The 25,977-nt window shown below is 42.9% G+C and overlaps 1 protein-coding gene across 8 annotated transcripts in view; it reads right to left on the minus strand.

Annotated features, from left to right (window-relative positions):
* CELF4 (CUGBP Elav-like family member 4) overlaps positions 1 to 25,977 on the minus strand; it is a 1,197,256-nt gene that overhangs the window by 36,120 nt on the left and 1,135,159 nt on the right. For all 8 annotated transcript variants that reach the window (XM_069218773.1, XM_069218769.1, XM_069218589.1 and 5 more), the window contains one exon: positions 15,259 to 15,424. In XM_069218773.1, the coding sequence (XP_069074874.1) occupies positions 15,297 to 15,424 (128 nt within the window). In that variant the 3' untranslated portion in view covers positions 15,259 to 15,296. The remainder of the gene's footprint in view (positions 1 to 15,258; positions 15,425 to 25,977) is intronic.

Genomic DNA, 25,977 nt, shown 5'->3' on the forward strand with positions numbered 1-25,977 from the left:
CTGCATAATAAGTGATGCTAGACTTATTTGCAATGAGAAATCAAAAGGTCCTCACCCAGAAGTCTCCTCTAGCTCTTGTACAAGTTCCCTATGCTTCCTAAGACCACCTCACATTGATAGGTAATACTTAGAAATCACAACAAGCATTTGCGATACAGTGGGTCTTGCGTTTGCTCGAGTTAGAACTATTAGCGTTGTAAATTCTGAACTGGACTTTTCTTGCCACATAAATTGAAAAAGAAAAGTAAAACAGTTTAAATAAGCAAGCTGATTGAAAGCACCACGGCCGCCATGAGCATAAGCGTGAAGGAGAGACACAACAGGAAAAAGAAGTTCGCTCGCAGTCAAAAATATCGGCGGTCGTGCAATTATCCATGTAACAGGGTCGGTGTCCACGGTTGTAACAAACCCACCCCAAGGAGGGACAAATGAAAAGCATTTACAAATGATAACAAAGGATTTTTGAAAGGCAAGCTAATGAACGAGTAGTAGTGATGGGCGTGCGGTGGGCGTGGTTAAAAGCCCACAGATAGATTACAACAGATCAAAGCGCTTGCACGCTCGACCTAAAAACCAAAGGCTTGTTTTGGTTCTCCATGTTTTTTAACGCGAAGGGAACATATTTGAATTGCACTACTTATTCAGTGACCACCATTTATTGTTTCCAGGCGCTAGATACCAGCTTCCGCGCAGTGTTGGGCGAGTGGTCTGGGTGAAATGATTGGAGAGGGACAACGGAGCTGACTGTCTGCCACTATACACTGCCTTACAATTAACACTAATTGAGACAGTGAAGGCTATTTCGGTCTCTAATTGCCTGGCTACACTGCATGGCTACACCTGCTGGTGTACAGCATGAGTAAGACAGTGGTGTAACAAAACTTGATGGGGCCCCCCTGCAATGTACCTGGAGGCCCCTCCACCCCCACACACACACACCGGGCCCAGTCAGGGGCCTGCTGCCTGTGCACAGGGTACTGTGCTCAGGGGGCCCCCTGGAACTCAGGATACCGTCCACACCGCGGGGCTGCAGGGGCCTTTGTTATGCCACTGAGTAGTCAGTGCGGCTTAGCCGTTTCAGACACCATGCTGAACTCTGCATCTTTTACCTGCATGAAAATTCACCATTACTCAAATTACAATGAGCACAGTTCAGAAAAAAACCCTCATTCATGAGAAAAACGCTTTAATGTTTTCTTTATTTCACCTGAAAATCCGGGGAATTACAAGTAGTATCTCATTCAGCGTGTTGCTTTTCAGTGCAAACATGTTCCAAGCAAGTTACTGTTTTTTCTTTTAACCAATTGACAAATTTGCATTAGCATCCTAAATTCTGGGAACAAAAAAAAAAGTTAACCCCGATTAGTCACTTTCAGCTCTGATGCTTCTCCTCTAGCCAGCCTTTGGAAGGTATTCTTCCAGGACAAAGAGTCCTCCAACCAATACAGTCTGAAGAAGCATCAGCCAGTCCCTTTATTAACTGTTCCTTCACAATCCCTAGCAGAATCTCACAGAAAAGGACTGCTCTATTGACTTCGTGATCACAGGTTGCCGAGGACTGACCATGCTTTGAAGACAAAGCCCGCGTGAAAGGACCATGCCTTTGATTAATTCCCACTACGGGATCGGTCCCCGATCATCCTTCAGCCAGCCTTACTTTTCTATTGACTCAGCGGACAATGGGCTATTGTTGGCACAGTTATCTGTATCTCGCCCTATCTTATCGCTCGGCATCACCTGGCAGGAAGAGCTGCCTGTGTCGCCAATGACCTACGTCTCTCCCTGGCAGCTCAAAGAGGAGCAAAGTCATTGGCTGTCTTTGATGCAATGCGTCCATCGTCGAAGCTAGGTGCCAGGATCATGAAAGATAATTTGCGCGCTCGTGTCCAATGTCACCATGTACTCTGCGTAAACTTTTCTCAAATAATTTTCTTGTTCGAAAAACATGTTGTACAATGTTGCAGATACATTGTCTCAGTTGCGACTGCACTTTAGGGGAGTTTGCCATTAGTGAAGGGTCTGTTGATACCTGCTAATCCCAGTAGCATTCATTGTTTTGCTCAGTTGTTTTCTCGGTCTTTTCTCCTCAGTGGGGCGGTGCATTATACTTCTTTTTCAATGAATCTAAAGTGGCCCACCCACTTATAGCATGATGCAGAATGAATCAAAGGTATCATTTTCCTGGTCTGCCTACCTGTATAGTAATGATCAAAGGATCAGCAATCACAGCTTTAAGGGTGATTATGATCATTCCGCAAGGTAGGCCCACCCCTTAGGCACATGCAATTCAAAACATCATTCTCTGCTCATTTTTGCTGCTTCATCAGGTCCAGCTCATTACAGGTTTCTTGCTCTGACATACTCCCCTGTGCAGCAGTGGGGGTTTCAGTTTCAATATGTGACCATGTCATGGTCTCTGCAAACCCCTGAGTTATTGGTCTCACTGCACACAACAGCCACACAGCACGGTGTCGGGTCCCTGTACAATATATGTCTAAGATGCCTGGCGTACTCTCACCAACGCTTAACAGTCCAAGTGGTCTCCAGTGTGCCAACAAAATCCAGCACTCTTTAAGTGAGCAACACTGGTCAAGAGATTTCTAACATACCATGTCTGCTAGAATGATAAAATAAGGAGCTGGTTTTCATATTGTCATTTGGAAGATTTTTTACCCTGGAAAGGCATCAGCTACGGGCTTGAATTTCACGGAAAGGTTAATTATCGGTATGTTCCAAAACATATTTTATTGCCTGGATCCCATACATACTCCAAACCTTTGCTCTGACTGTCCAACAACTATCACTGCAAGTTCTGCTTGTCTTCTGCAAGCATATTAAAGGGGACTTTTTTAATAAAAATAAAAGTTTATCCTGTTATACTTTCAACTTTTGCTATATTTACCGAACAAAAACTCTTACTATTAAGGCTACCAATGTGCAAAGCCAAGGGTTGCATTTTCTTTATATGCTTACAAGATCCACTTGCTGCTTTGCTCCTTCGCTGCTGTGATGGACGCGCGGAATTAACTTGCATCCCTCCTATGATGTCACTTCCTCTTCCAGGGATTGTTACCAGTTAACAAAATGGAGGACAGACTAAATCTGAAAATGCTGTAAAGACGCAGAGTAAGATGCAAATGTTTTTATAGGGGATTTTAGCAGAATGTAAAACTGTAATAGTAAGAATGGGTATTGATTTTTAAAAATAATTTCCTGACCACTATAATGTATTCCACATGTTCTAAAAATAATGCATCACAGGGATCACCCCAGCATTTCTATGCATAAAGTAGCTGAGTGGAGCAAAACCAAGCACTATGATGCCCAAATCACCAGAAGTGCTCAGGTGTGATCTCTAGCACTCATGATCTTCCCAAGAGCTGCACCATCATCGCATAAGAGTTTCTGTGTGTTGGATCCCTCTCCACGCCCCTCCTTCTCCTATCGGTGGACACAGAGGCGTGGCCCAGCAGAACTCCGCCTCTTGGGAGAACGGTGGTCTCCCCGCGCGCCGCCGACTGCTGCCCTGAGTCTGTGCAGTATTTAGAGGGCCAAACTTCGGCTCACTCCGGCAGCCCGCGAGGTAATTGGAATTTTGTTTCCACATAGTAATTTGGCACTGACATTATGGATCACTACAAGCACAATTACTAATAACTGCAGTTTCACTCCACTGCAGTGACTAATGAATGGAGTCAAATAAGATACAGCAGTGCCTTATGAGTATGGTTTCATTTCAGTGCAGTGACTAATGAGTGCTGTGTCACTGTGGAGCCGCAGAAAGTGGCCGAGGATGTGAGGACTGCAGTATCTCAGGGCTGGGGCTTTATCGTCTGACTCCGCAGCATCTAATGACTTGTGTTCTCCTAACTTGCTGCTGCAGTCCTTTTATGCACTGTTTTATGCTGTTGTTTCTGAGAGGCCTCCCACACACCAGAGGGACAGAGCACTGCTGCGTTTTAGTATGAAGTTTGGTAGCCCTCAGGGGCGTAACAAAGGCCCCCACAGCCCCCACAGTAAGCTCCAGGAAGCCCACTCAGCACAGTACACTGACTGGGTCCAGGTGGAAGGGGGGCCCCTACAGGTACTTTGTGGGGGGCCTCATGAGTTTTGTTATGCCACTGGTAGCCCTGTATTGAATCATCTCAGTGTGTCATCTACAAAGATTTCTGGCATACTAGCATGTCACCTGAAGCCTGATGCATTGTTAGCTACTCTTGCAATCCATGATAAACTAAAGGAAATGGCCTTTTTATGTCCAAATTTGCAGAGGACACATTCCAGAAACGTTTTTGTGCATCTAAGACTTACCTAGTTATACAATAAGCCTTCCTCTTCCTTTCCTTCATTCCATCCTTTCCACCTTCATTCATTCCTTCCTTCCTTTTCCATGTTCCTTTCTCTTTCCCCTTTCCTTTTGTTTTTTGCTTTTGTCTAGTCCTTAACCTTGCCTTTTACACTTTCCTCCTTCTCTTCCGTTTCTCTTCCCTTTCCTCTCTTTCCCATTCCTCTTTTCTTTCTGTCATTTCCTCCCTTCATTTTCTCTGTTTCTCCCTCTTTTCGCTTCCTGTCATTTCCTCCGTTCCAATCTTCCAGCCATTCCCTCCTTCCCTCACTGCCCTTCCTGTCATTTGCTCCCTCAGTCCTCTCTTCCCTTCCTGTCATACTCGCTCTCCCTCCCTCCCCTTGCTTTTATTCCCTCCTTCCCTCTCTACACTTCCTATCATTCCCTCCTTCCCATAACTCCCTCCCTCCCTTCACTATCTCCTTAGAGCCCAGTATAAGTGTTGTGGCGGGAGCCTGGATGTACCATTTCTCTGGTTCTTATCCGCTCCATCCGACAGACAGGCTGGATGATTGTGGGCCTGTGCCAGAGCAGGGATGCTGCAGGGTCATGACCATGGTGACTGCACTGACTCGAGCATGAATGAGAACTTGGCCAAATAAGGCGCTAATATTTCTTCCTTCATTCACCTGCCTATTCTCTCCTTCTTTCCGCATTGCGTTGTGCTCTATTTCCATAATGCCCTACAATCACAGCCACTGCTTTAAGACAATCCATTCCTAGAGTCCTCCGCCAATGCCATCAAAAGTCAGAGCACACTTTGTCATGATAGTCATTCTGAGTTTCCAGCAGAGGCGCCACATCACTATACTTCTGGTGCACAGCCGTGTTCTACCACCCGTGTATGCACGACAGAGGCTGTGGTACGGTCCCCTTGCACTATCGGATGCGATGTTGGGAAGTAATGAATAGGATTCATCAAAGTGCCCAATACCCTGGCTACTGTTGTAGCCACTAAATGATCATATATTAACATATTTTAAAACAGTGCATGTTGAGTAAGAACATGTGCTCAGAAGACTAAGGGCCTCATTTACAAGAATCTGACGCATCGTGATCGCTGCATCAGATTTCCTGCGCCTGACGCGCATCCTCTAACAATGCCATGGATGTACTGTATTTACAATACAGAGCTCCATGGGACACGTTTTTACACACGTGTCAGAATTTCTGACGCATCTGTTGGTGCTAAACTGAAGCATGGCTGGAGTTGCGTCATTAAACTGACACAACTCCAGGAATGCAAGGAGAGTCCCAAAGGAAAAAGCCCTACGTCAATTTTACGCCTACTCTATAATATGATTAGTTTTTTCAGTTTTTTGAAAGTTCCTTAATAGCTGAATTCCCAACTTCTAATGTTAAATAATATTACAACACGCAGGCGGTAAAATTATAACGCAGTGAAGTTGTAGAATGATTCAGTGAAAAGTTGTAAATTTGACTGTGTCAGTTCTACGTAGGGGGCACCTACCCTGCATACATTATACCTGGCGCGGGTAAAATGTGACGCAGGGCTTTACATTTGTAAATAAGGAGCAGTGTAGTGCACTGATAGTGCCACCGCTAAAAAAAAAAGACAGCGATGGCGCAAAGGGCTTGTAAATGAGGCCCTAAAAATGCCACCGGATGGTTGGGAGTGCATGCCATGAAACTTTGGAACACTCTCCCCATGCTTCTGATAGCAAATCCTTCAATACGAAACAAAGATTTGCTAATACTTTGCTCAACTGCAAAGTGATGCAAAGTAACTAATAGCAGTGCAAAGCAGCGCATTGCTAATTGGTTTTCAGCATAATATATTTTGTGCTGGAAAGGTGCTTTTTTCAGTGAGAACAAGCTCTGCACTGCGGCGCTATGCATCTGGGTTGGAGGCTCCAGAGGGGGACTGTTACCGGAGTGTTATAAAGCAAACACCAATAGTGTTTGATGGAAAGTCCGGTACACTAAGATGGCCAGAGCTGGGTCTCCATCAAAAACATATCACCTCTTTGAAGAAGGCGCTAACAAGGAGAAACATTTTCATTTCTTGAAACAAAAAAACAAACACCCATCACATGTGTTCTGAAGTTCACGGCACACATCACGTGCGTGGGATACTTCTGTTTGTCTAGAAATCCTTTGCCACAGAGATCCCACTGACCAGCATTTTGGAGCGGCGGACTGAAACAACAGGACATTCTCCTAGTAGATAGCAATGTGTAGAACTAGAAATCCTATGTTAGGCATCTCACACTGACCTCTGCAGGACTGTACGTCACTCAAGGCGGGCTTTTGGAGAACCAGAGCCGGGAATGACTGCAAGAAGAGGCCATTCACTTAGCAGCAGTCTGTTCCCCCCATTGCGCAATGCATTGCAGCAAATTTGGTTGCTACAATGTTTTGCTCTACAAAGCAATAACTCTGGGCCTTAAAATCAAAGAATAAGTACAACATTTAGCAAGAGATCTGTTGTGTGCTATGGAAATATATGCCCAACTTTCATCCAACATTCTCTTCAGCAACCTGACTTTTATCCCACCATTTGCAGTAAGTATAGTAACTTTCTTTAGGTGTACCCATCCTATTAGACACATCACACTTTAACCGGTTGTATGCATGGCTCTACAAGGAGGGAGAAAGGTGGGATGTTTGCATTATGTAGAATACTGAAATAAATAAATACATTGTGATGGATGCTGGTCTGCATCTCTCTAACACACAATACTTGTATCTACCTAAAATTCAGTCTGTCCTTGGTGGGCTCATCTTCCATTAATATAAAGAAGTGTTGGGCGACTGGGAGCGGGCAGTTTTGACGTGTGTAGTGTACAGGGTCCAAGATAGCTCTACATTACATTATAAGTGATTTACTCAATACACGCTTCTGCTCCGTCTCTATTAAAACCCCTGCCGCTGGACAGGATTAGCTGCCTTCCCTAGCAGCCTCTGCATTATTCTGTTTCATTTTTCATTTACTGCTGCTGTCAGGTGGAAGTGTTTGCAATTTCGCCCCATTTAGGCCGAGATGAAGCTCGGAGAAAGTGAAGAATGAAACGCTGAATGTGTTTTCAGCTGAGAAAACACTTTGCGCGTATTGCCCTTCACACCATATTATCAGGTAAACCCTAGTATTCTGTTCAGCTCCGTCTTCTCATACTTTCTGAGCTTCACAGAGATGATGGAACATCAGTGCCAACAGGATCATGGACTACATCATCCCGTTATCCGATAGACTCGTACAACCAGAAGGCTTGATTTGCAGAATATTCTTCACAGTACATTTCATGGCCTTGAGTTCCAATAATTTTCTTTAGGATTAGGAGATACCCGGAGCATCTCAAGTCTACACAAGTTGTCCCATGCCACATTTACAAAAGTTTGCACTGGAGCATATCTGGAAATGGCTGGAGCATTTCAGATCTACTCAAGTAGTCTTGAAATGTCTTCATGAAGATGACTGCTCAGGGATGTGGAATTCCTATCGCCCGACGCCCGGGACATCTTGTTTGGGGTCAAGGGCAACACGTTTTTATGTGTACTTTGTCCTTGGGACAAGTAGGCCCAACCCTCTGCAGGACAAACCCTTTGGCTGCCTGTTTACAGAGAGTGGAACTCTCTGCAGTTGAGGTAATATGTTACCAAAAGATAATGCTGTTCGAACTTGTATTTATGGTTCATTATTTGAAAACCTTCATTATTAGGGTGAGTGCTGTAAGTAAATGTTTTAAGGTCACACTTCACTACTGACGTTAGTTCCAGTACTAAAAAAAAAAAGACGTGTATACACATGTTTGAAAAGTTTAGGCTATGAGGCTAAGTATAATGCTCCCAGAATGCTCTCTGATTATATGCAAATGAAATGTCATTTAGTAAAATGTGTTGATGCATGCTAGTATTTCCCAAAAATATTTCTAATGGAAAATCAGTGTAACCATTTTCAACACGATTATGGGAAGCATGAAAATAAACAAACACTGACAAAGCCAACTGATCTCACATATTTTTATAAGTCTTTTAGTTTCATCAATGCGTGTCTTGTTTTGACATGGCTTTTGTAACACTTTATTGTTGTGGGAGCGACCAGGCCCTCAACATTGTAACAAACACTGGCAAAAAAAAAAAAAAAAAGTTTTTGAAATCTGAAAGCACAATTTGCCACCAGTGGCATAACAACGGCCCGCAGCCGCCCTCCAGGGGGCCCCTTCAGCACAGCACCTGCCCTGAGTGAGTCTGGAGAGGGGGCTCCTCCATGTTCTTTGCAAAGGGGCACCCTCCAGTTTCGTTACGTCGCTGATTGCCACTGTAGTTCCTGACACTGAACAAAACTACTTTGTGTGCCAATATGCTCCTTGTGGAAGAGCAGAATGCGATCACTCATAGTAAAGCCAGCCGAAAGAGAGAGAAATAGAAGTTTAATAAAAACAAAATGTCTTAGTTAACACCAGACCTAATTAGGGACCAAGACCCACATGTAGGTAGCTTTTTGCATGTCGCAAACAGCGACTTTCGCTGTTTGCGATGTGCAAAAAGCACATTGCGATGCACAAACCCAGTTTTGTGGTTCGGTAACCTGGTTACCGAATCGCAAAATGGGCTTGCGACTCGCAATTTGGAAGGGGTGTTCCCTTCCTAATTGCGACTCGCAGTGCAATGTAGGATTGTTTTGTGACCGCGAACGCGGGCGCAAACCAATCGCAGTTTGCACCCATTTCAAATGGGTGCTAACACTTTCGCAAAAGGGAAGGAGTCCCAATGGGACCCCTTCCCCATTGTGAATGTCACTGTAAACATTTTTTCGGAGTAGGCAAATGAAACGAAAACGTTTCATTTTTCGTTTTCGTAATGCATCTCGTTTTCCTTTAAGGAAAACGGGCTGCATTACAAAAAAAACAACAACAAAAAACTGCTTTATTGAAAAGCAGTCACAGACATGGTGGTCTGCTGTCTCCAGCAGGCCACTATCCCTTTGAGGGCCGCCATTCACAAGGGGGTCGAAAAATGCGACCCAACCTCATGATTATTCATTAGGTGGGCATTTGCGAAGCCCTTGCGAATCACAGATGGTGTCAGGGACACCATCCTACATTCGGATTTGCAAATCTCAAATTGCGAGTCGCTCTGACTCGCAATTTGTGGGTCGCAAATCTGAACCTACCTACATGTGGCCCCAAATTCTTAAAGTCACAAAAGTGCACCCATGGTATATGTCGTACCCCTATCAAATATTGGTGAACTGTATTTTAGCATGGGTAAATACGCATGTGTAGATTTGCTCATGTGAAAATCTATTGAGCATTTGCAAGTTCATTTTCCCTCCAGCCACTTTCTTCCCAACCCTGGAAGAAGTTCTAATTCTGCCATTGTCAGGAGTAAATGTCCAACCTTTCTTATTATGGGAAAATATTAGAGAGAAGCTGGTGAAAATCTTTAAAACATGCAGGTTAGTAGGTTTGCAGACTCAAAGGCATTCCAGCCCTGGAACTATTGCTTACTGCTTCCTCCAGCCCCAGTATGCAGATCTGCAGAAAGGTGGCAAAATAAGGAAATTGCTACAGTAGGGATTGAAACGCAAGTATTCAAGCCCTACTATGGTAGTAGCCCTGGCATAATCAGAGAGGCTATTATCAGAGCTCTTACATAATGAGATTGCTGCCATAATTTGTCGCCACACTACATGGCACCAAAGGGACAAGTAGATCTTTTTACAGGACAAGTAGATTTGAGAAGCAACCTGTCCCCTGGACAAGTAGATATTTTAATAAATTCCACACCCCTGCTGCTGTAGCAAATTAGAAGCTGTCCAGAGAATCTCAGAATACACTAACTAAAGGCATTAATCTGCATTCATGAAGATGCGTTCTGGAGCACATTCCAAGTGACGCATAGGATCTCATATCCACAACAGCAGCCTTGAACTGTATCCACACATATCTCTACTGGAGCATATCTGGAGATGCCTGGAGCATTACAAATCTATACCCCTGGTCTTAAACTATGTTTATGAAGATATGTACTGGAACACATTAGGAGCTGTCCAAAGAATGCCAGAATACACCACTGACATTAGTCTGTGTTCAGAGAAATGCGCCACAAAAGGTGTTATGCATAGAATTTCAGATTCACAACCATGGTCTTCAACTGTATTCATAAAGAGCGTATCTGGAGATACCTAGAGAATTCTAGATCTATGCTGAAGGTTTTAAACTATGTCATTGAAGATAGGTATGGGCTGGAGTACATTAGGAGCTGTTCAGAGAGTCTTAGATCTACCCACTGTTCTTATGTTCTTAAATTGTATCTAGAAGGATGATATAGAAGACATTTGAGCTTCCCAGAAAACCTTGGATCCACACCAGTACTCTTAAATTGCATTCATAAAAATGCATTATAGAAGACATTTTGAGCTGCCCAGAAAATATCAGGTCCACAGAAGTACTCCTAAATTGTATTAACAAGGTGTGTTATGAAAGCCATTGAGAGCTGTGCAGAGAATCTGAGCTTCACACCAGCCTCCTCATGCGATATGGAGAGGTGCAGATGTGTACCAGCTGATATTTGTCAGATATACAAAGATATGTACTGAAGCAAACCTGGAGGTCCCATAAGAATCTGCAATATGGCTGCTAAGGGGAGCATCTCAGAATTCCCACGGCATCTCCAAATATGCCCCAGAGTAAATATTTGTGATGTCTTCATATGATACTAGAGGGAAATCTGGTCTAAATGCATCCTGCCTTACCCAAAAGCAAAATACAATTTATTAACACTCATGTTGCTCTTCCTCATGCTATATGCTCTCTACCTCTCATTTTAGGTGCCAGTATGCAATACTCAGGTACTTGAGACAGGTTAATGATCTAGCTAAAAAGGTGAATCTAAGATGTTTTTTGTGTATGAGGACCAGGTGTAGAATGAATAGACTGGGTGGCCTGGAAATGCTTTTGTGCTTTCCAAGTGTATATTTCTAACTGTGTTAGTTTGCCAAATCCTCAGTTTGTCTTCTTATGGAAAAGTTAAAAATAAATGTTAGAAATGCTTGAAGATCTGACATATGGCCTAATAAAGGCTAAAGATACCTCCGAAACAGCTACTGTGCATGCCAGGTCAGCATACGCAGAAAGTGTCTAACGCAGTGAGTCCTTCTGTCTCTGTAGAGCCACTAGGGCAATCCCCGTATGCGCCAGAAACAATTATTGCCACTCAATATCCTAGATTGGAAAGCACTGGGCCATGAAGAGTTGATGCAGGGCAGGGTAGAGCCCCATGGGCCACTGTGTAGCCCCCTAGGTCAATGTATCTGTGTGCCACAAACTATTATTGTCACTCATTGTAACTAGATTGGCAAACACTGACCCACTGAACATCAATGCCGGCCAGATATTCAGTATAACCACTGACCATGTAGATGATTACCATTCGTAAACATTATATGCAAATTTATCTCATGCCTACTTTCTGAGACACTAACATAGGTGCCTTCCCTCACACTTGATGGCCTAACCTTGGAAAACCCTGCCCCAAGAACATTTCAGCTTCCACATGAAAACTATAATTTGGTTTATCTATACTGCACTTTGTATAAGGGATGAATCTCTTTGTTTTATATTGTGATATTTTCATATACTGATGTTATGCTGTGGTAAAATGCCAACCCAGTCCAATTCATCTGGACTGCATTACAATGATACTTAGGTAACATTATTAGTAAAACAAAGATATCACTTCAGGTTGTGGTAGGGATGCCCACCTGATGTAACTACAGGACCTCATCCATGATGTACTAAGAGACAGGCTGCAAACTGCACCAAATGTTTGCGAGCGGCCGATGATTTTGTGAGTTGACCTATGTACCAAAAGATCGTTGGGCAAGATCTCCAGTCAGAGGGGATTTCAGAACAAGTTGCCTAATTAATATTACTGAGACACGTCACTACTTGTGTCCCCCTGTAATTGGCTACAAACACAGGGAAGCGAAATGCAGGGAGCAGTAGACCACAGTCTATGTGTTTGCTTTCCAAAATGGATTTTTTTTTAAAGTAGCTGATGCAACTTGTAAACATGTTTTCTGTTTGACAATACGTTCGGGGGGGGGGGGGGGGCTGGCAGGAATTGTTTGATTTACAAGGGGGAAGTGGTGCCTTCTCCTTGCAAATCAGTTGCCACCTCCTTTGAGGTGTTGGTGGAAAGACCCCGCCTTATTGTGATTCTGAATAGATCATAAAACTTATTTTGGGAGTCACAAAGGCTTTTCCAAATTAATTGTGTGGTTTGCGAATGCAATATTATTTAGTATGGGATTGGGCACACCAACAATGTTGTATAGACTGAAACACAGACATGACACGGGCTGCTGCCACAATTAACTCATATGTTTATCTATCAAGACGGAAAAAATGTATGGCTCATTTTTCACTGGCATCTGAAATTGACTTTTCTCCAGGCAGGAAGATTTTGCAGACGGAATATAGATGACATGCAGGAAACTATTTTGAGTCTGCAAATCCTGCAAGTGAACATAAAGTATTTTCTACTGTTCACTAGGCCCATTTTGTCAGTCAGAAATACATTTCTGGCTCGCAGAATGGGTTTGGCGACCCCCACCCAATGGCAATTGGGTAAAATTGGTGTTCCTTTTTAATTTCAATTCGGTATGGTATGTATCCATGGCTTGAATCTGGAATTGTGGTTGCAACCTATTGGCTAGTAATTGACACCTCAAAGCAAGTGAAAACTGATTTGCAAGGGAGAAAAAGTTGCCTTGATGCCCCTTCATCTTTGAAAATCGTGCCACGTAACTTCAGGGGGAGGAGGCGGTGGTCTAGATTTTCTACTCCCCTCTCCTGACATCTTTGTCAACAGGAATATTTTTTTAGATGCAGCACTTGTACCTGTATAAGCACAAACACAGGTATGGTGGCCTGCTGTTGCGTGAAGCGCATAATCCCTGTGTTTTCAGCCAATCATAAGGGGTCACAAATAGCGACCTGCCTAATTATTATTCATTAGGCAGGTTGTTCTGCCACCTCATGTGAGTGGAAATTTTATTTATCTGTTAATGCATATGTTGCACACAAAATCTGAGACAAGGCACAAAAAGTTGATATGCAATTTACGACCACTTTTTTAGATTGGTCTCTTAGTACCTCCAGCCCTGAAATCTCTCCCACATGGTGCATGGCATGCATAAATTGCTAAAAAAGGCAAAATAGCCCTTAAGTAGACACATGATCAGAAACACGTCCTGATGATGAATACATGGAATGCTGAGAGTTCAACATATTCACTTGGTGTTTCAACATATCTGTACTAAGTGCAGCGCAGATAATGTAACATAACATTGTCAACATCACAGAGTAAGGTTTATCCTAGAAGTTATAGGATCTGAAGATCATTCTGCAATGGTAGTTATCAGGCTGTGGCTGTCCCCATTCAAGACACAACAGGCATGATTTGAGGTCTAAGGTCAACGTAATGATGCCCTGTTGCATAGGACAGTGTTTCTTAACTTTTTGACTTCTGTGGACCACAACTTTATCATTACTGGTGTCTGGGAACCCCCATTGAGAGATTATCGGAATTCAGAGACCATGGTATAAGCAATTATGATGACTTGAAAGGCAAAACAATACATAAAAATCATATGTCATCAATACTATATTTTGTTCAATATCCTTACACTGCTTGTACAAATCATCTTAGAATACTAACTTAATTTTAGACTCCAATTTCAAATGCCTTCATTTTTACAGAACATTTTAAAATCTTCAGTTTTTCATTTTGCTTTTCTATTAAGGTACTCTTTAGCAGTCTGGTAATATAATTACATTTTCTAAGCAGCAGCGGACCCCCTGACTAGGCATTACAGACTCCCAATAGTCCCCGGACCACAGGTTAAGAGCCACTGGCATGGGAAACGGAGAATCACTGTTAACCCAAAGCCGGTTGAGTGATACTGCATCTGCGTCTATGTAGTGATAAAAGATGCACACAAAGGCGAGCAGGGTCCCCAAGCAAGAAGAAGGATGGAGACACAAATTGTGCATCTTGCGAGCGGGTACATATGTCACATACAGTATACATAGCTGGGTCTCTACTAATAGTAGTTCTGGTCCAATTCGCAATGTACCGTATGGAGAAACATCTGACTTGAAAAACACAGATATGTGGTGCCTTTCAAGGGTGAGCGATGGGCCTTTGATGAAAAGAGACAAAAGGGGGGTGGGGGGCGTCACTAGGGCTTATGTTTTGAACTGGGTCCACTCAGGTTTTTGCATTTGCAATTTCCACCCACAGTTCTTTGTATGTGGATGCTGAACTCATACCACGTCATTCCATGCATACATTGGATGCAGACATAATAACAATACTATTAACGCATATTATCTGGCTGGTTTTTTTGGGCCTCATAACAAGTTTTGCCCTTTGCAGTGGGAAACTCGCCCCCTTAGCATTACCTGCAGGAAATTGATTGCACCTTCAAAAACCTGAGACTTCACGCAGTCATACACAGAACCTGTTATTTAGAAAGTCTGGGCTCAGTTATAGTCTTTGCAAGGTCTTTAAAAATTCAGGGAATAAAGCAAGCACAAAGAGAATAGGGATCCTCTGCGTAAAGAATTCTTGCAACTCGCCATGACCATATTATTTGAGTACTAGAAAACCCTCTGGAGTATTTTCTGTGGAGACTCTGATGGGCCCATGTGTAGTTTTCTTCCTGCTAAAGTGATGTGCTGACTGTCCTATGCAATCTTCCCTTCCTGTAACTCTCTGTGCCTGTTCTCTCCTTTCTCTCGGGAAACATCTGGACGTGAACACAGCAAACAAGTGAGTACCCATGACATGGCCTTCTTGGCGAGACCGCTGGGAAAGAGTGAGTGTGCGTTCCGCTAGTGAACTATGCCCTTGGTGCTCCTGCACGGCCCATGCGCAGTTACCTGTGCTAGTCCTTGTTTCCAGCGACTGCCGCAACATCTCAGTAAGGGCGGTTGGCATCCTTCGGCCGTTTCAGCTGCACCTTCAGCCTCTTCATGCCAATCTGAAAGCCATTCATAGCCTGGATGGCGGCCTGGGCACTGGCAGGATTGTCAAAACTCACAAAACCTGTCAAAACACGATGCAAGGCGGGGTTTAACAAGCCGAAGTCCAGCAGAGCACAACACGTATAGTGAGACTACTTAGATGAACATGGGTGGGAGGGAGCTGGGATGGTTGCCAATGGGGGGGATCACAGGTTGCAGTATGGGGGGAAGCATCACCCAGTTTCAGGCAATTTGGGGTCTGTGCTCACCAGGAACACCCCGAACAATCCTGGTGCATCTGACCACAACAAGAATAGCATAGAAAAAATACTGAGCGGTGGTTCCCATACTGCAGTCAAAATGAAAGTTCCAGAATAAACCCATACATATCATTGTTTCGAACCACATCTCTACTCTAGTTGGCCATCCTTCCAATTACATTGCAGTCCAGGCCCTGTGTCAAAATGCAAAGACTGAGCGCCTCAGGTGTGCTGGACCGAGCAGACAGGATGCAGTCAGTCGCGGAAACAGGAAACAAGCAATTAGTGACAGGTAAATGCTGCAAGTCAGTGGGAGCTATGATCTTCCCAGCTGTGTTTTCCTTTCCTGACTGAGATTCTCTTTGCCTCCATAGTAATGTACATGCATTCTCTCCACCCTTCGTTCAAGGTGCAGGTACCTAGTACTCCCACCTTTCACCTGACTGCCAATTAGTCCAAGACTTGGCTCTGTCTCTTATCACTAACCTTTATGGTTGCACTGACCTCTGCAGCTTCATCCTTCCTCCTGCTCTTATCACTGCTGTTTTCCTGCTCCACAGGCTTGTTAGCACGCGTGCAACTCATTGTGCCTTGCACCCCTGTGTACGTGTAGGTTCTCATGTAATGTGACTGTATCACACTGTACCAAAGATGCTTTGGAGGGATGGTGTTATCCCTTCTGTGTGAGGGCCCCTCAGGCCACATGGTCATGTGATTACTACTCTGCACAATAAGGGGGAGCGAGGTAAAATGCTTGGACCTACCTCCTCCAATGATGTCACTACACACAACAACAAAAAGGCCCGAATTTGTAAAGGTCTAATGTCTCTTCTGTTAAGCAGAGTGGTTTCTGGGAAATGTAAGGCCCTCACCCACATTACAAATGTTGCTCGTTTCATCATTGTGTTTCCCACGCCCTCGGCCATATTGAGTATTTTTATCTCTGGCTGTTTACTGTGGAAGACATATTTCATATTACAATTTCCCAAAACATTTGCGTCCACACAGAGTGGTAGAAGCCCATCCTGGACTCAACAGGGTCCAGGTTGTGGGAAGTAGAATGATGAAACATTCCATATTTTCAATGTGGGCGAGGACCTTAAATTTCCCACCCTGCTTGACTGGACGGACAGGAGACCGTTAGAAAGTCAGGCCTTTTTGTTGTGTGTACTCATGTGATTACTAACACAATAAACTTGTGTTGCCGAGGATCACTCTCTTCCATCTCTCCGACAAAATCATTTAGTCAACCTTTGTGTATGTGCTCTGTGCTACCCACACTTGATTGGCTGGGTGATTTAGCCTTGATCCCATGTATCTGTTGAAGAGTAAGAATCCGTTTCACAAAGGTACTTGTGAGTACGTGAAATAGTACTAGAACTATATCTCAGGCTGGAGTGTAGTTTTATTTTGAGTCTTCATATCCCCAATTCATTTGTATGAAGATTTGTGGCCCCATACACAAATATTTTTGGATATTCAGTCAATGTCACTATCTTCGTAAATGATATCTCTAAGTCAGAGAAACAGGTATAACTATTTTTTTTACATTTTAAACTGCACTTAAGTAAGTCACGGGTGAATATCACACCCCTGGATTGGGGCTTCTAGTGGCCTTTGGAAATGTAATGAACACACATAAATGTGTAACTTTCTAGTTATTCACTATCATTGATAGCAGATTTTTCCACCTCATTTACACACTTGAAACTACCCCAAACGATGATCGCAAAAAGTGTGTAATTGGGGTGTGAAAAATACTCACCTACACCCATATTTACTGCAGGTGTAGAAGACAGGGTTTCTCAAGGGGGAAAATGTTTTCTCTGTAAACAAAAAAAGAACAAACGTTGAGTTTTATTGCACTTTTGGAATACTTGTAAACAGGTGATTTTTCCAAAAGTGGACAATTTGGACACATATAACTCAACAGTTTTCGTGAATAAGCACAACTATGGTTTGGAATTCTTATGGACCCTATACATTTACACAAATCATAAAAGAAAACCTAGATTAGTAAATTTACAAATTTAAAAATTGTCATTGTAAGTCGTTCCCATACTTCTCATGGTCTCTCAGAGATTCCCCACAACAGTCTCACATTTTCTTCTTCTTTACAAATCCCTTTCAGCAACACAGTTTTGCCTTAATACTGTACTTATACCTTTAGATATATTAAGGTTTCATAAGATATTCTTTCACTTGATGGTCAATTCAGTATTAGCATGGCATGCTCAACCAAAATAAATATCTGTCTTGGTAGAAATTTCACAGTTACCAGTTTCGAACGATTTCTACAGGATCCAGGTGGTGCCATGTGCGTTTCTTGCATTTAAAGAATTGCAATGACCAAAAATCCAGTTGATTTCTGTTACTTGTCAGAAGTGGCTTTTGGTATCTTTGGAGTGCTTTTTGGTTCCCAATGGTACCTTAGATATGTATATATATATATATATATGTATATATATATTAGTAAGTTCACTTATTCAATCCAACAAGAGATCAAGACACCAAACGAATAGTTCCAAAATATATTGTAAGAAAAAAGAAGAAATGGTATTCCTTATACATATATATATATAGTTAGCGAGAATGACAAATATGTCACACTGACACTTACAGCCCTGCTTTTGTCCATTAAAGAATGGCTTGAGTAAGCTACCGTCCAGTGCAGGAGGGTGCGTGTCTGCCACACAGGCAGCATTGGCAACATTAGAGAGACCTTCTGTGGCACCGAGGGTGGAGAGCGCTTCTGGAAACACAGCATCAAACAGACACAGCAGCGGACCCACTCCGGGGGTGGGCTAGGAGACTACAACTCCCATAACGTCTTGCACCAGGAGAGGTGCTGTCATCAGCTGAGTGTCACCACCCGCCACAGTGTTAAGCAGCCCATTAGCCGTCCCACAGCGCAGAACGCACTTGGTTTGCACTGGGGCTACACCTGGACGAAGACTGGGTCCATTTTCACCCATATGCATACGGAAGAGGCTGGGCTGTGCCACCCCTCCGACAGCAACAACTTGCTGAAGGTGTTTGGGGTTAAAATGATAAACATTGGTGAGCTTAGAAGCCATCCTGACCAGAGGGTTATTCACTGGACCTGCAAATTGTCTCTCTCACTAAGCCTGAATTGGGAGTGTAACTTTATCTGCTCTCCTTTTATATAAAAAGGCACCCAAGACTTCTATGGGGGCTTATCTATCAAAGAAATCAACCAAGCCCTCCAACAGTAGTAGCACACTGAAGAAATCAACGAACTGATTGAGGAAGTCAAATCAATTTTAAAACCCGCATGCTCTACACCCATAGCGTGATCTAATGGGAAAGGGAAACCTCTAGCCAGAACGTTTACGAAACAGCACAGTAAAATTGTCAATCCTACTGGTCCTCAGCCACGCAAGTCGCTCATTCTTAAAAATGGATGTGTGACAACTGAACCCCTCCAAACTGAACAGCTCCTGAAACTACGTCAGATACTGCACTCTATGCCGGCGCCATGACAAAGAACATCAGAAAACTATAACTCATCCAAAACGCCGCTGTCAGACTCATCCTGGACCCCACCACCTACACCCACCCCGGCCAGGAACACATCTCCCAACACCTGAGACCCCTCCATTGACTCCCGGTGGAGAAGCAAATCAACTTCAGACTACTCACCCACACCTACAAGGCCCTTCATAACATCGGACCGGCCTACCTGAATCATTGCATCTCTTTCCATAACCCCGCCAGACCACCTCGATCTGCCCAGCAGGCACTAGCCACCATTCCATGCGTTTGGAAAACCACTGCTGGAGGAAGATCTTTCACCTACCTTGCTGCCAAGAGCTGGAACAACCTACCTACACACCTCAGACAAAGCCCATCACTCACCATCTTCAGGAAGAACCTCAAGACATGGCTCTTGGAATGAGGCCCAGACACACCACCAGTGCCTTGAGACCCTCACGGGTGAGTAGTTGCGCTTTATAAAAACTGATTGATTGATTGAGAGATGAATCACTATGAATTTATCTTTTTGGCACTACGGAGGCCTGAAGTCTCTTAGCAGCTTAACTCTTCTAAGGCTCCTTTATCCCTTCCATTAATATTGGTCAACAACCTTCTATGGACCCAGATTTAGCCAAGTTCGGTGGCAATTCACAGGCAGAACTTAAGGAGATGAAGTTCCAGACTAATCTCTTAGTAGACCAATACTCTATAATCATCCCACTACATTAGCAGCTGGAATTGGGTCACTTGCTGAGCATAATCAACCTTTCTGAATGAGCAGCATCTACAATTATCCCACGCCTACATTAGTGTGGGGCCCGAAGATCACTCGTAACATCAGCTAGGCCAGGAAGGATGAGAGATTGGTCTGAAGACAGAATGTTACCACCAGAATTATTTCCTATCCTCCTTCATCTAGAAGACCTTCTTCAGTGAGCATTGGCAGAGAACTAACAGAGTGAGGAAAGCCACCACTCTGGTCTGCAGCCACCAAAGAGCAACACCCCCAGAATTACAGCAGTCCCTGAGTTCCATCTTCAAGAGCCCCTCAAACCTCCTCCTGGGATTGTAGGTCTGCCCAGGGTGGGTCTATATTTATGCATAATGTCCCTAGGCTCCACCAAGGTGCCAGAGAGGACAACAAATCTCTAACCAACAAAGTAATCTATTGGCCTAGCAATGTTCGCAAATGCCCATCAATCACACAACAAGTAATTGTAGGGATCAAACGCTACTCTATGCCTGGAGAGGGTTTTGACTATGTTGACATTCTGTTCTCAACTTTGGCCCTGGCAGACAACCTAGTTGTGCTGGAGGTTTGCTTTCAATGTCCAATCTCAATGAAAATCAGCTTCCACAAGAGCCAGTGGCCAGCCTGTTATCCAGAAAACCATTCCTGCTTCTCCCAAGGGCCTTCAGAAACCAGTGGCAAGTAGGGATTGAATCTCCTCCCTTGGTTGCAGTTAACTAAGCTCTTTTTCTTCTTTTACTAATGACAGTTGGAATATCCTTTCATGGGATGTTGCTTGCTTGAAATGAAAACTCTGTGATGCATCGTTTGGAGCCTTTATTGACTTTTTTATTTTTGCCTGCTACAAGTATCTTGGAGCACAGAGCCACTTTTTAAGCCAGGCTTTACAAATCTTTGCTGTTTAGCAGTCTCACAAGGGAGAAGCCACCCTGCTTGCATCTTAGTTGTATGGGTGAAGAATACACTAAATTGTAGAATTAGGAGACTTTGTTTGAATTCCCCTGATCTACTTGGCCTTTCACTTTATACGGGGGGCAGGTATGGTTATATTTTAAGTAGAACATCTGGACAGAATAAAGAGTCTACAATCCTCCATGCTCTTGAGCATTCTGTAGGCCATTTACCATCAGGCGGGCCAGAGATATTTGCTGGTGACTTCATTGTAACATTTCAACCATTTGATAATTCAGAATCAGATGTAACTGAGGAAGGATACGCAGCATGTTGCATTCCCCCAGTGTGATCCTACACCTCTTAAAAGATGCTCCATGCTATCTAACCGACTATTGGCTTTGACTTTGAACCTAAGTCTCACAGGTGTAATGGTAGATCCTTATCAGATCAAGCAGGTGCCCACACTTTTAAGAGGCTAGATCAATCTAGTAGAATTTACTACATACTGTTATCCCTCCAGTTGTGGTCATACATGAGGGTATGATAGTCCTTGAAAGGAATGATAGTGATCATAATGCCCTCAAACTTAAATTAAAAGGGTTTATGGCTCCAAACACTAAGGTCACCAAATCCAGGCTGCCGTGTGATAGGATTCTTACAAACAATAAAAAGGCTCTAAAGTGGGAGTATGTATCAGGCCAACCTAATTTAATGAAACAGGTATATACCAAGATAGCTGACACATTGGAAATCATGAGCAGTATTGGTCCCAGAGGGGCAGATCCCAATATTATACTTATACTTAGACAACATGATGTATTGTTCTCCTTTTCAGGTGAACAGCTATTAAGGGAGTTTAAAAGTTCAAATAAAAAGTATTCCAATCACTCATGGTTTAACAGTTGACAGTCAGTGCAGGCTAGCTAAGGCAACACTAGTTAGGTCTCTTAAAGCCAAAACGTTGAAGAAATCCCCCTAGCCTGGAGTAGATATAAAAACGAGGTGGCCAAAGCTAAATCAAACTTGGAAAGTGAGGTCTGGAGCAAACTGGTCAAAGCAGAAAGACTGGGATACACCAAGACTTTTTGGGCCATAATTGAACATTGTGGTCAACCTGCTGTTTGAGTGGTGGACTACCATCTATAATCACAGGGGTGGGTCGAGCATTTCAAGAGGTTATACACAGACAGGGGAGCTACTCGAGGTAAGGTTACAAATCAGAGGCTTATAAATTTTATTAAACAACTAGCACCCCTCAAATTATCTGTCAATGAATGCCTTGATATCCTGATGACCATTGCCTCAGGGAAAACCCCTGGCACCAACTTCATCATGGGGGATTTGTATGCAGCTGGGCCCCGTATTTTGGGTCCCTATCATAATACCCTCTCTCGCTCAGTTTTGGATGGTTTGGTTCTTACCAAAATCTTGATAGAATGCAGAGATGTCCCTACTTATAAGAAGGGCCACCGGGACGATCCCTGCAATTAAAGATCCATCAGCTTAATCAGTGGATTGCAGAAGCTATTCTGCCAAACACTTCTAGGGAATTGACTGAATGGATTCTAGGGAATCTTATCTTCAAGCGGGTGTACGATAAAAAAGACAGCAAAATTGACCAATTCTTCTTCTTTTGCACTGTGTATTGGAAAACTGTTGTGCTGGAGAAGGGTCACTTGTATGTGTTTTTTGTCGACTTAAAATCAGCTTTTGATTCGATCCCCTGCCTTAAGCTATGGGAGGTCCTAGGCCTCATATAGGTTCCAGACAATATCCAATCAGTCTTAATGAGACTCCATCAAACTAATTATGCCTGTATTAGATACGGAAACAGGGGCGAGTTATCTGATCTTTTAAAATTGAGGAGGGAATACAGCAGGGCTGCATACTGACCACGCTTCTTTTTACATTATATATCAGTGATTTAGCCAGGCCTTAGGCTTTCCTATCAATGATACTCCAAAAATAGGTGCCACTAAAATTCTTTTGTTTGCAGACGATACACTCCTCATCTCTAAAACTCTTCCGGGGCTGCGAGCAATAGTAGACCATTTTCTTGCATTCTGTGCTGATAGGGGTCGTGAGTTAAACATTAGCAAGGCCAAATTTATGGCACTAAACTCCTATAGAACCATGCGAACCAGCACTGCAGTGCTAAATGAACAAGTTGAAGATTTTGCCTATTTAGGAGTGAGATTGACAAACAAGTTCAACTGAATGTTGCATAGAAGCAATAGTATAGGACAGCTGCAGCAGAAATCAGGGGCTGTTGTTCAACTAGCAAAGAAAATTGAATTTAGAGCCCCTTCTCCACCTGTGGAAATTTACAATGTTATAGCTAAAGGATTGGCTCTTTATGGTTCAGAACTGTGGGGCTATGTAAAAGACAATGGTCTCACTATGGTGGAAAATATATTTTTTAGTTCCATAATAAATCTCCCATAGAGCACTCCCTGTCTTCCCTTGCTACTGGATGTCGGGGTGTACCCGATTTCTTTCACTTTGAAGTCATGACCTTTGCTGTACTGGCACAGACTTTGGGCTACTGACGAAGCAGAGGCCTATAAGTTTCCACTTAAGGAATTTTTAGGCACCCAGGGTCAGCTAAAAATTCCTTAGTTTTCCTATATCAAAAGTATATTATACAAGCTAGATCTCCATTTTCTCCGGGAATCCCCTGATGAAGCCGGTGCAGTATCCAAAAAATTGATACAAGAAATCTTAAGAGAATGTCTTTGGGAAAAGGAAGTAAAGAGCTGTAAGGCGAGCAGCTTGACTGATAGATTTTTAGATCATAAAATCCTCTCTTCATAGGAACCCTTTCTTGACACAATCCCAGGTCTTCTAGCAAAGCAGCTATATACAAAATTTAGATATGGGACTTTACCTACCTACAGTTTTTCTATTAACTGGGGACACAAGAATTGCACAAACACTTTATGCCCATCATGTAAGCTGGAGGCTGAAACACTGCACCACTACAGATTTTTCTTCAGCGCTTACACACTCCCACGCAAGAAGTGGATTAAACCTGTGTGCCAACTTTTAGGTATTAGATAATATGAAGTTGCATTACGAGTCTTGAGTTCTGATACCAGGGATGCGATTGTCATTAGTGTTGCTAAATTTCCACACTCTGCATGGACTATACGTGAAAAACTCTTAGGTAGCGATGGTGGAAGGTCTTTTAGTAAGCTTTTATTATGCCACAGGTTTTTATGCAATATAATGTTTCATATTTATATCTGCTTTTGTTTTAAATGTTTTATATTGCTAGGTGTCCACACCGTTACTTATTTGTCATGCTGTTGGATGCACCGCACTTTGATGATTCGCACAATATAATGAGGCGCTGCATATTGCGCTCTGCTTCAGATTATGCTAAGTGGCATCTTGTAGGTAATTTAATTTTATGACAAGTATTAATGTTGTTACATGATTGTGATAATTATTGAATTTTAATTCTTGTACTTGTTTTGTGGATCATTAATCCAAAATAAACAGATTCTGACTGACTGACTGGCTTAGAATGTCTCATTCATTTGTTCAACAAGTCTGTGTATGGCCAAGGGACCCTCTACAAAGCGTCTTCTGTGAACAGGTGTGGTTTACTCATAATTCTAATGTGAATTGCCCATAAATTTCCAGGCCAACTTCCAGATTCCAGAAGTAAACTGCTTACATCCCTAGAAATTCATGTCTAACTCACATTTAGGGCTGGAGTAAAACACAACCTGTCGCAAAAAATAATTGTGTGAATTGGAAACGACTATGCAGGTGTGAGAGGAGCTAAACTTGAGGGGCTTTTAGAAACCATTAAAATTCTCCCGCTCTCCTTAATAACTATGGGCTAGTCCACAAATAAGCTACATTTGTTAATCAATGTATTATGAGCGACCACACAGTTCAAAGTCTTCATGGCTGAAAGTGTGGAAGGCCTTTTTCTCCTACTGACACGCGCATTACGTGGCATTGAAAATCAGGAATTCTGGTTCATTGTACAACCCAAGAGCAAATTTTCATATAAACTGGGTGATGACTTGGCAACCTGTTGCTGTTGTGAAGTAAACAAGGAGACCATGAAACACTAACAATTAATCAACTGTTTTTCTATGCATGCTTCTCCACTGTCATGGTCTCTACTAATAGAACCACATACAGATGATTTCAGGTGACTTTATTAAAAATGAATGGATTCTGCAAATCCCAAGTACATTTATGTATATTCATTCATGTGTTGTGGAAAATGATTAGACTTGCCAGAAGGAGCATGTGCAGCGTCAGAGACCTGAGTGTTCTGATTGGTTGAGACCTTTAGAATGTTGGGAGTGATGGCGCGTGAGGCTTCAGTTTCAGGAGATACGACAAAGATAGATGTTTAAATCCAGCTGCTGTCAGCAGCTGTTAAATTCAACTGGACCAGGGCCCTTCAATTTTAATAATAGAAGTGTATGGTACCAGAATATTGTGGAGTGGAAATAGTTTAATAAAAATATTGCTTACAAAGAAATTACCCTATTGGAGTTAATAATAAAAATTCTACACCCATTGAGACGGTGTTTTGTAAACAATAACTAGGATGCAATATTTATGTCATTCAATATCTTGCATCTAGCTATTATCAATATCTTGCATACAACCCATAGAAGAGATACCCCAAAAGGAGACTTATAGAGGGAACGTTACCTCTGGCAACCTACTGTAGGGACCCCCAACTCCAAACCTTCAGGTAAAGTAGACACCGATCTTTTAAGAGGCTTGACATGGACCCTGAAATTACAGCAATGCAGATGAGCTCCAGCATGCAAGCAATGTTGGGTGCTTTGTATGAACCCCCATTTAGAATGGAAAGACTCAAAGTTAGAAAAGGCCAATGAGTGAGTGGGACAGGCGTGAGAGGGTTCACTTATATCATTGGTTGGTTTTGATTTATCCCAGATGTTTGACATTGAGTAGATATTGAATAGGTTAGGTGCAGGTATCTGAGTAGGTTAGATGCAGTTGTGCACTAAGGAAGTATGGAAAATATACCACTAAGAGAAGAGGCATGATCCCAATTAGTCTGCGTGAATCCCAAGGAGAGTCAAAAGCTTTTTTTGTAACTTACTACAGTTCAAAACAATAAAAAATACTACAATTGATATAAAAAAGGCATGACAGAACATGCCTAATGTATGGATTCTCCTGCACATGGATAGAGCACTTCAACGAGTATCCCGATATGTTTTAGGT

Source organism: Pleurodeles waltl, chromosome 1_1, assembly GCF_031143425.1.
Source record: "Pleurodeles waltl isolate 20211129_DDA chromosome 1_1, aPleWal1.hap1.20221129, whole genome shotgun sequence".
NCBI lineage: Eukaryota > Metazoa > Chordata > Amphibia > Caudata > Salamandridae > Pleurodeles > Pleurodeles waltl.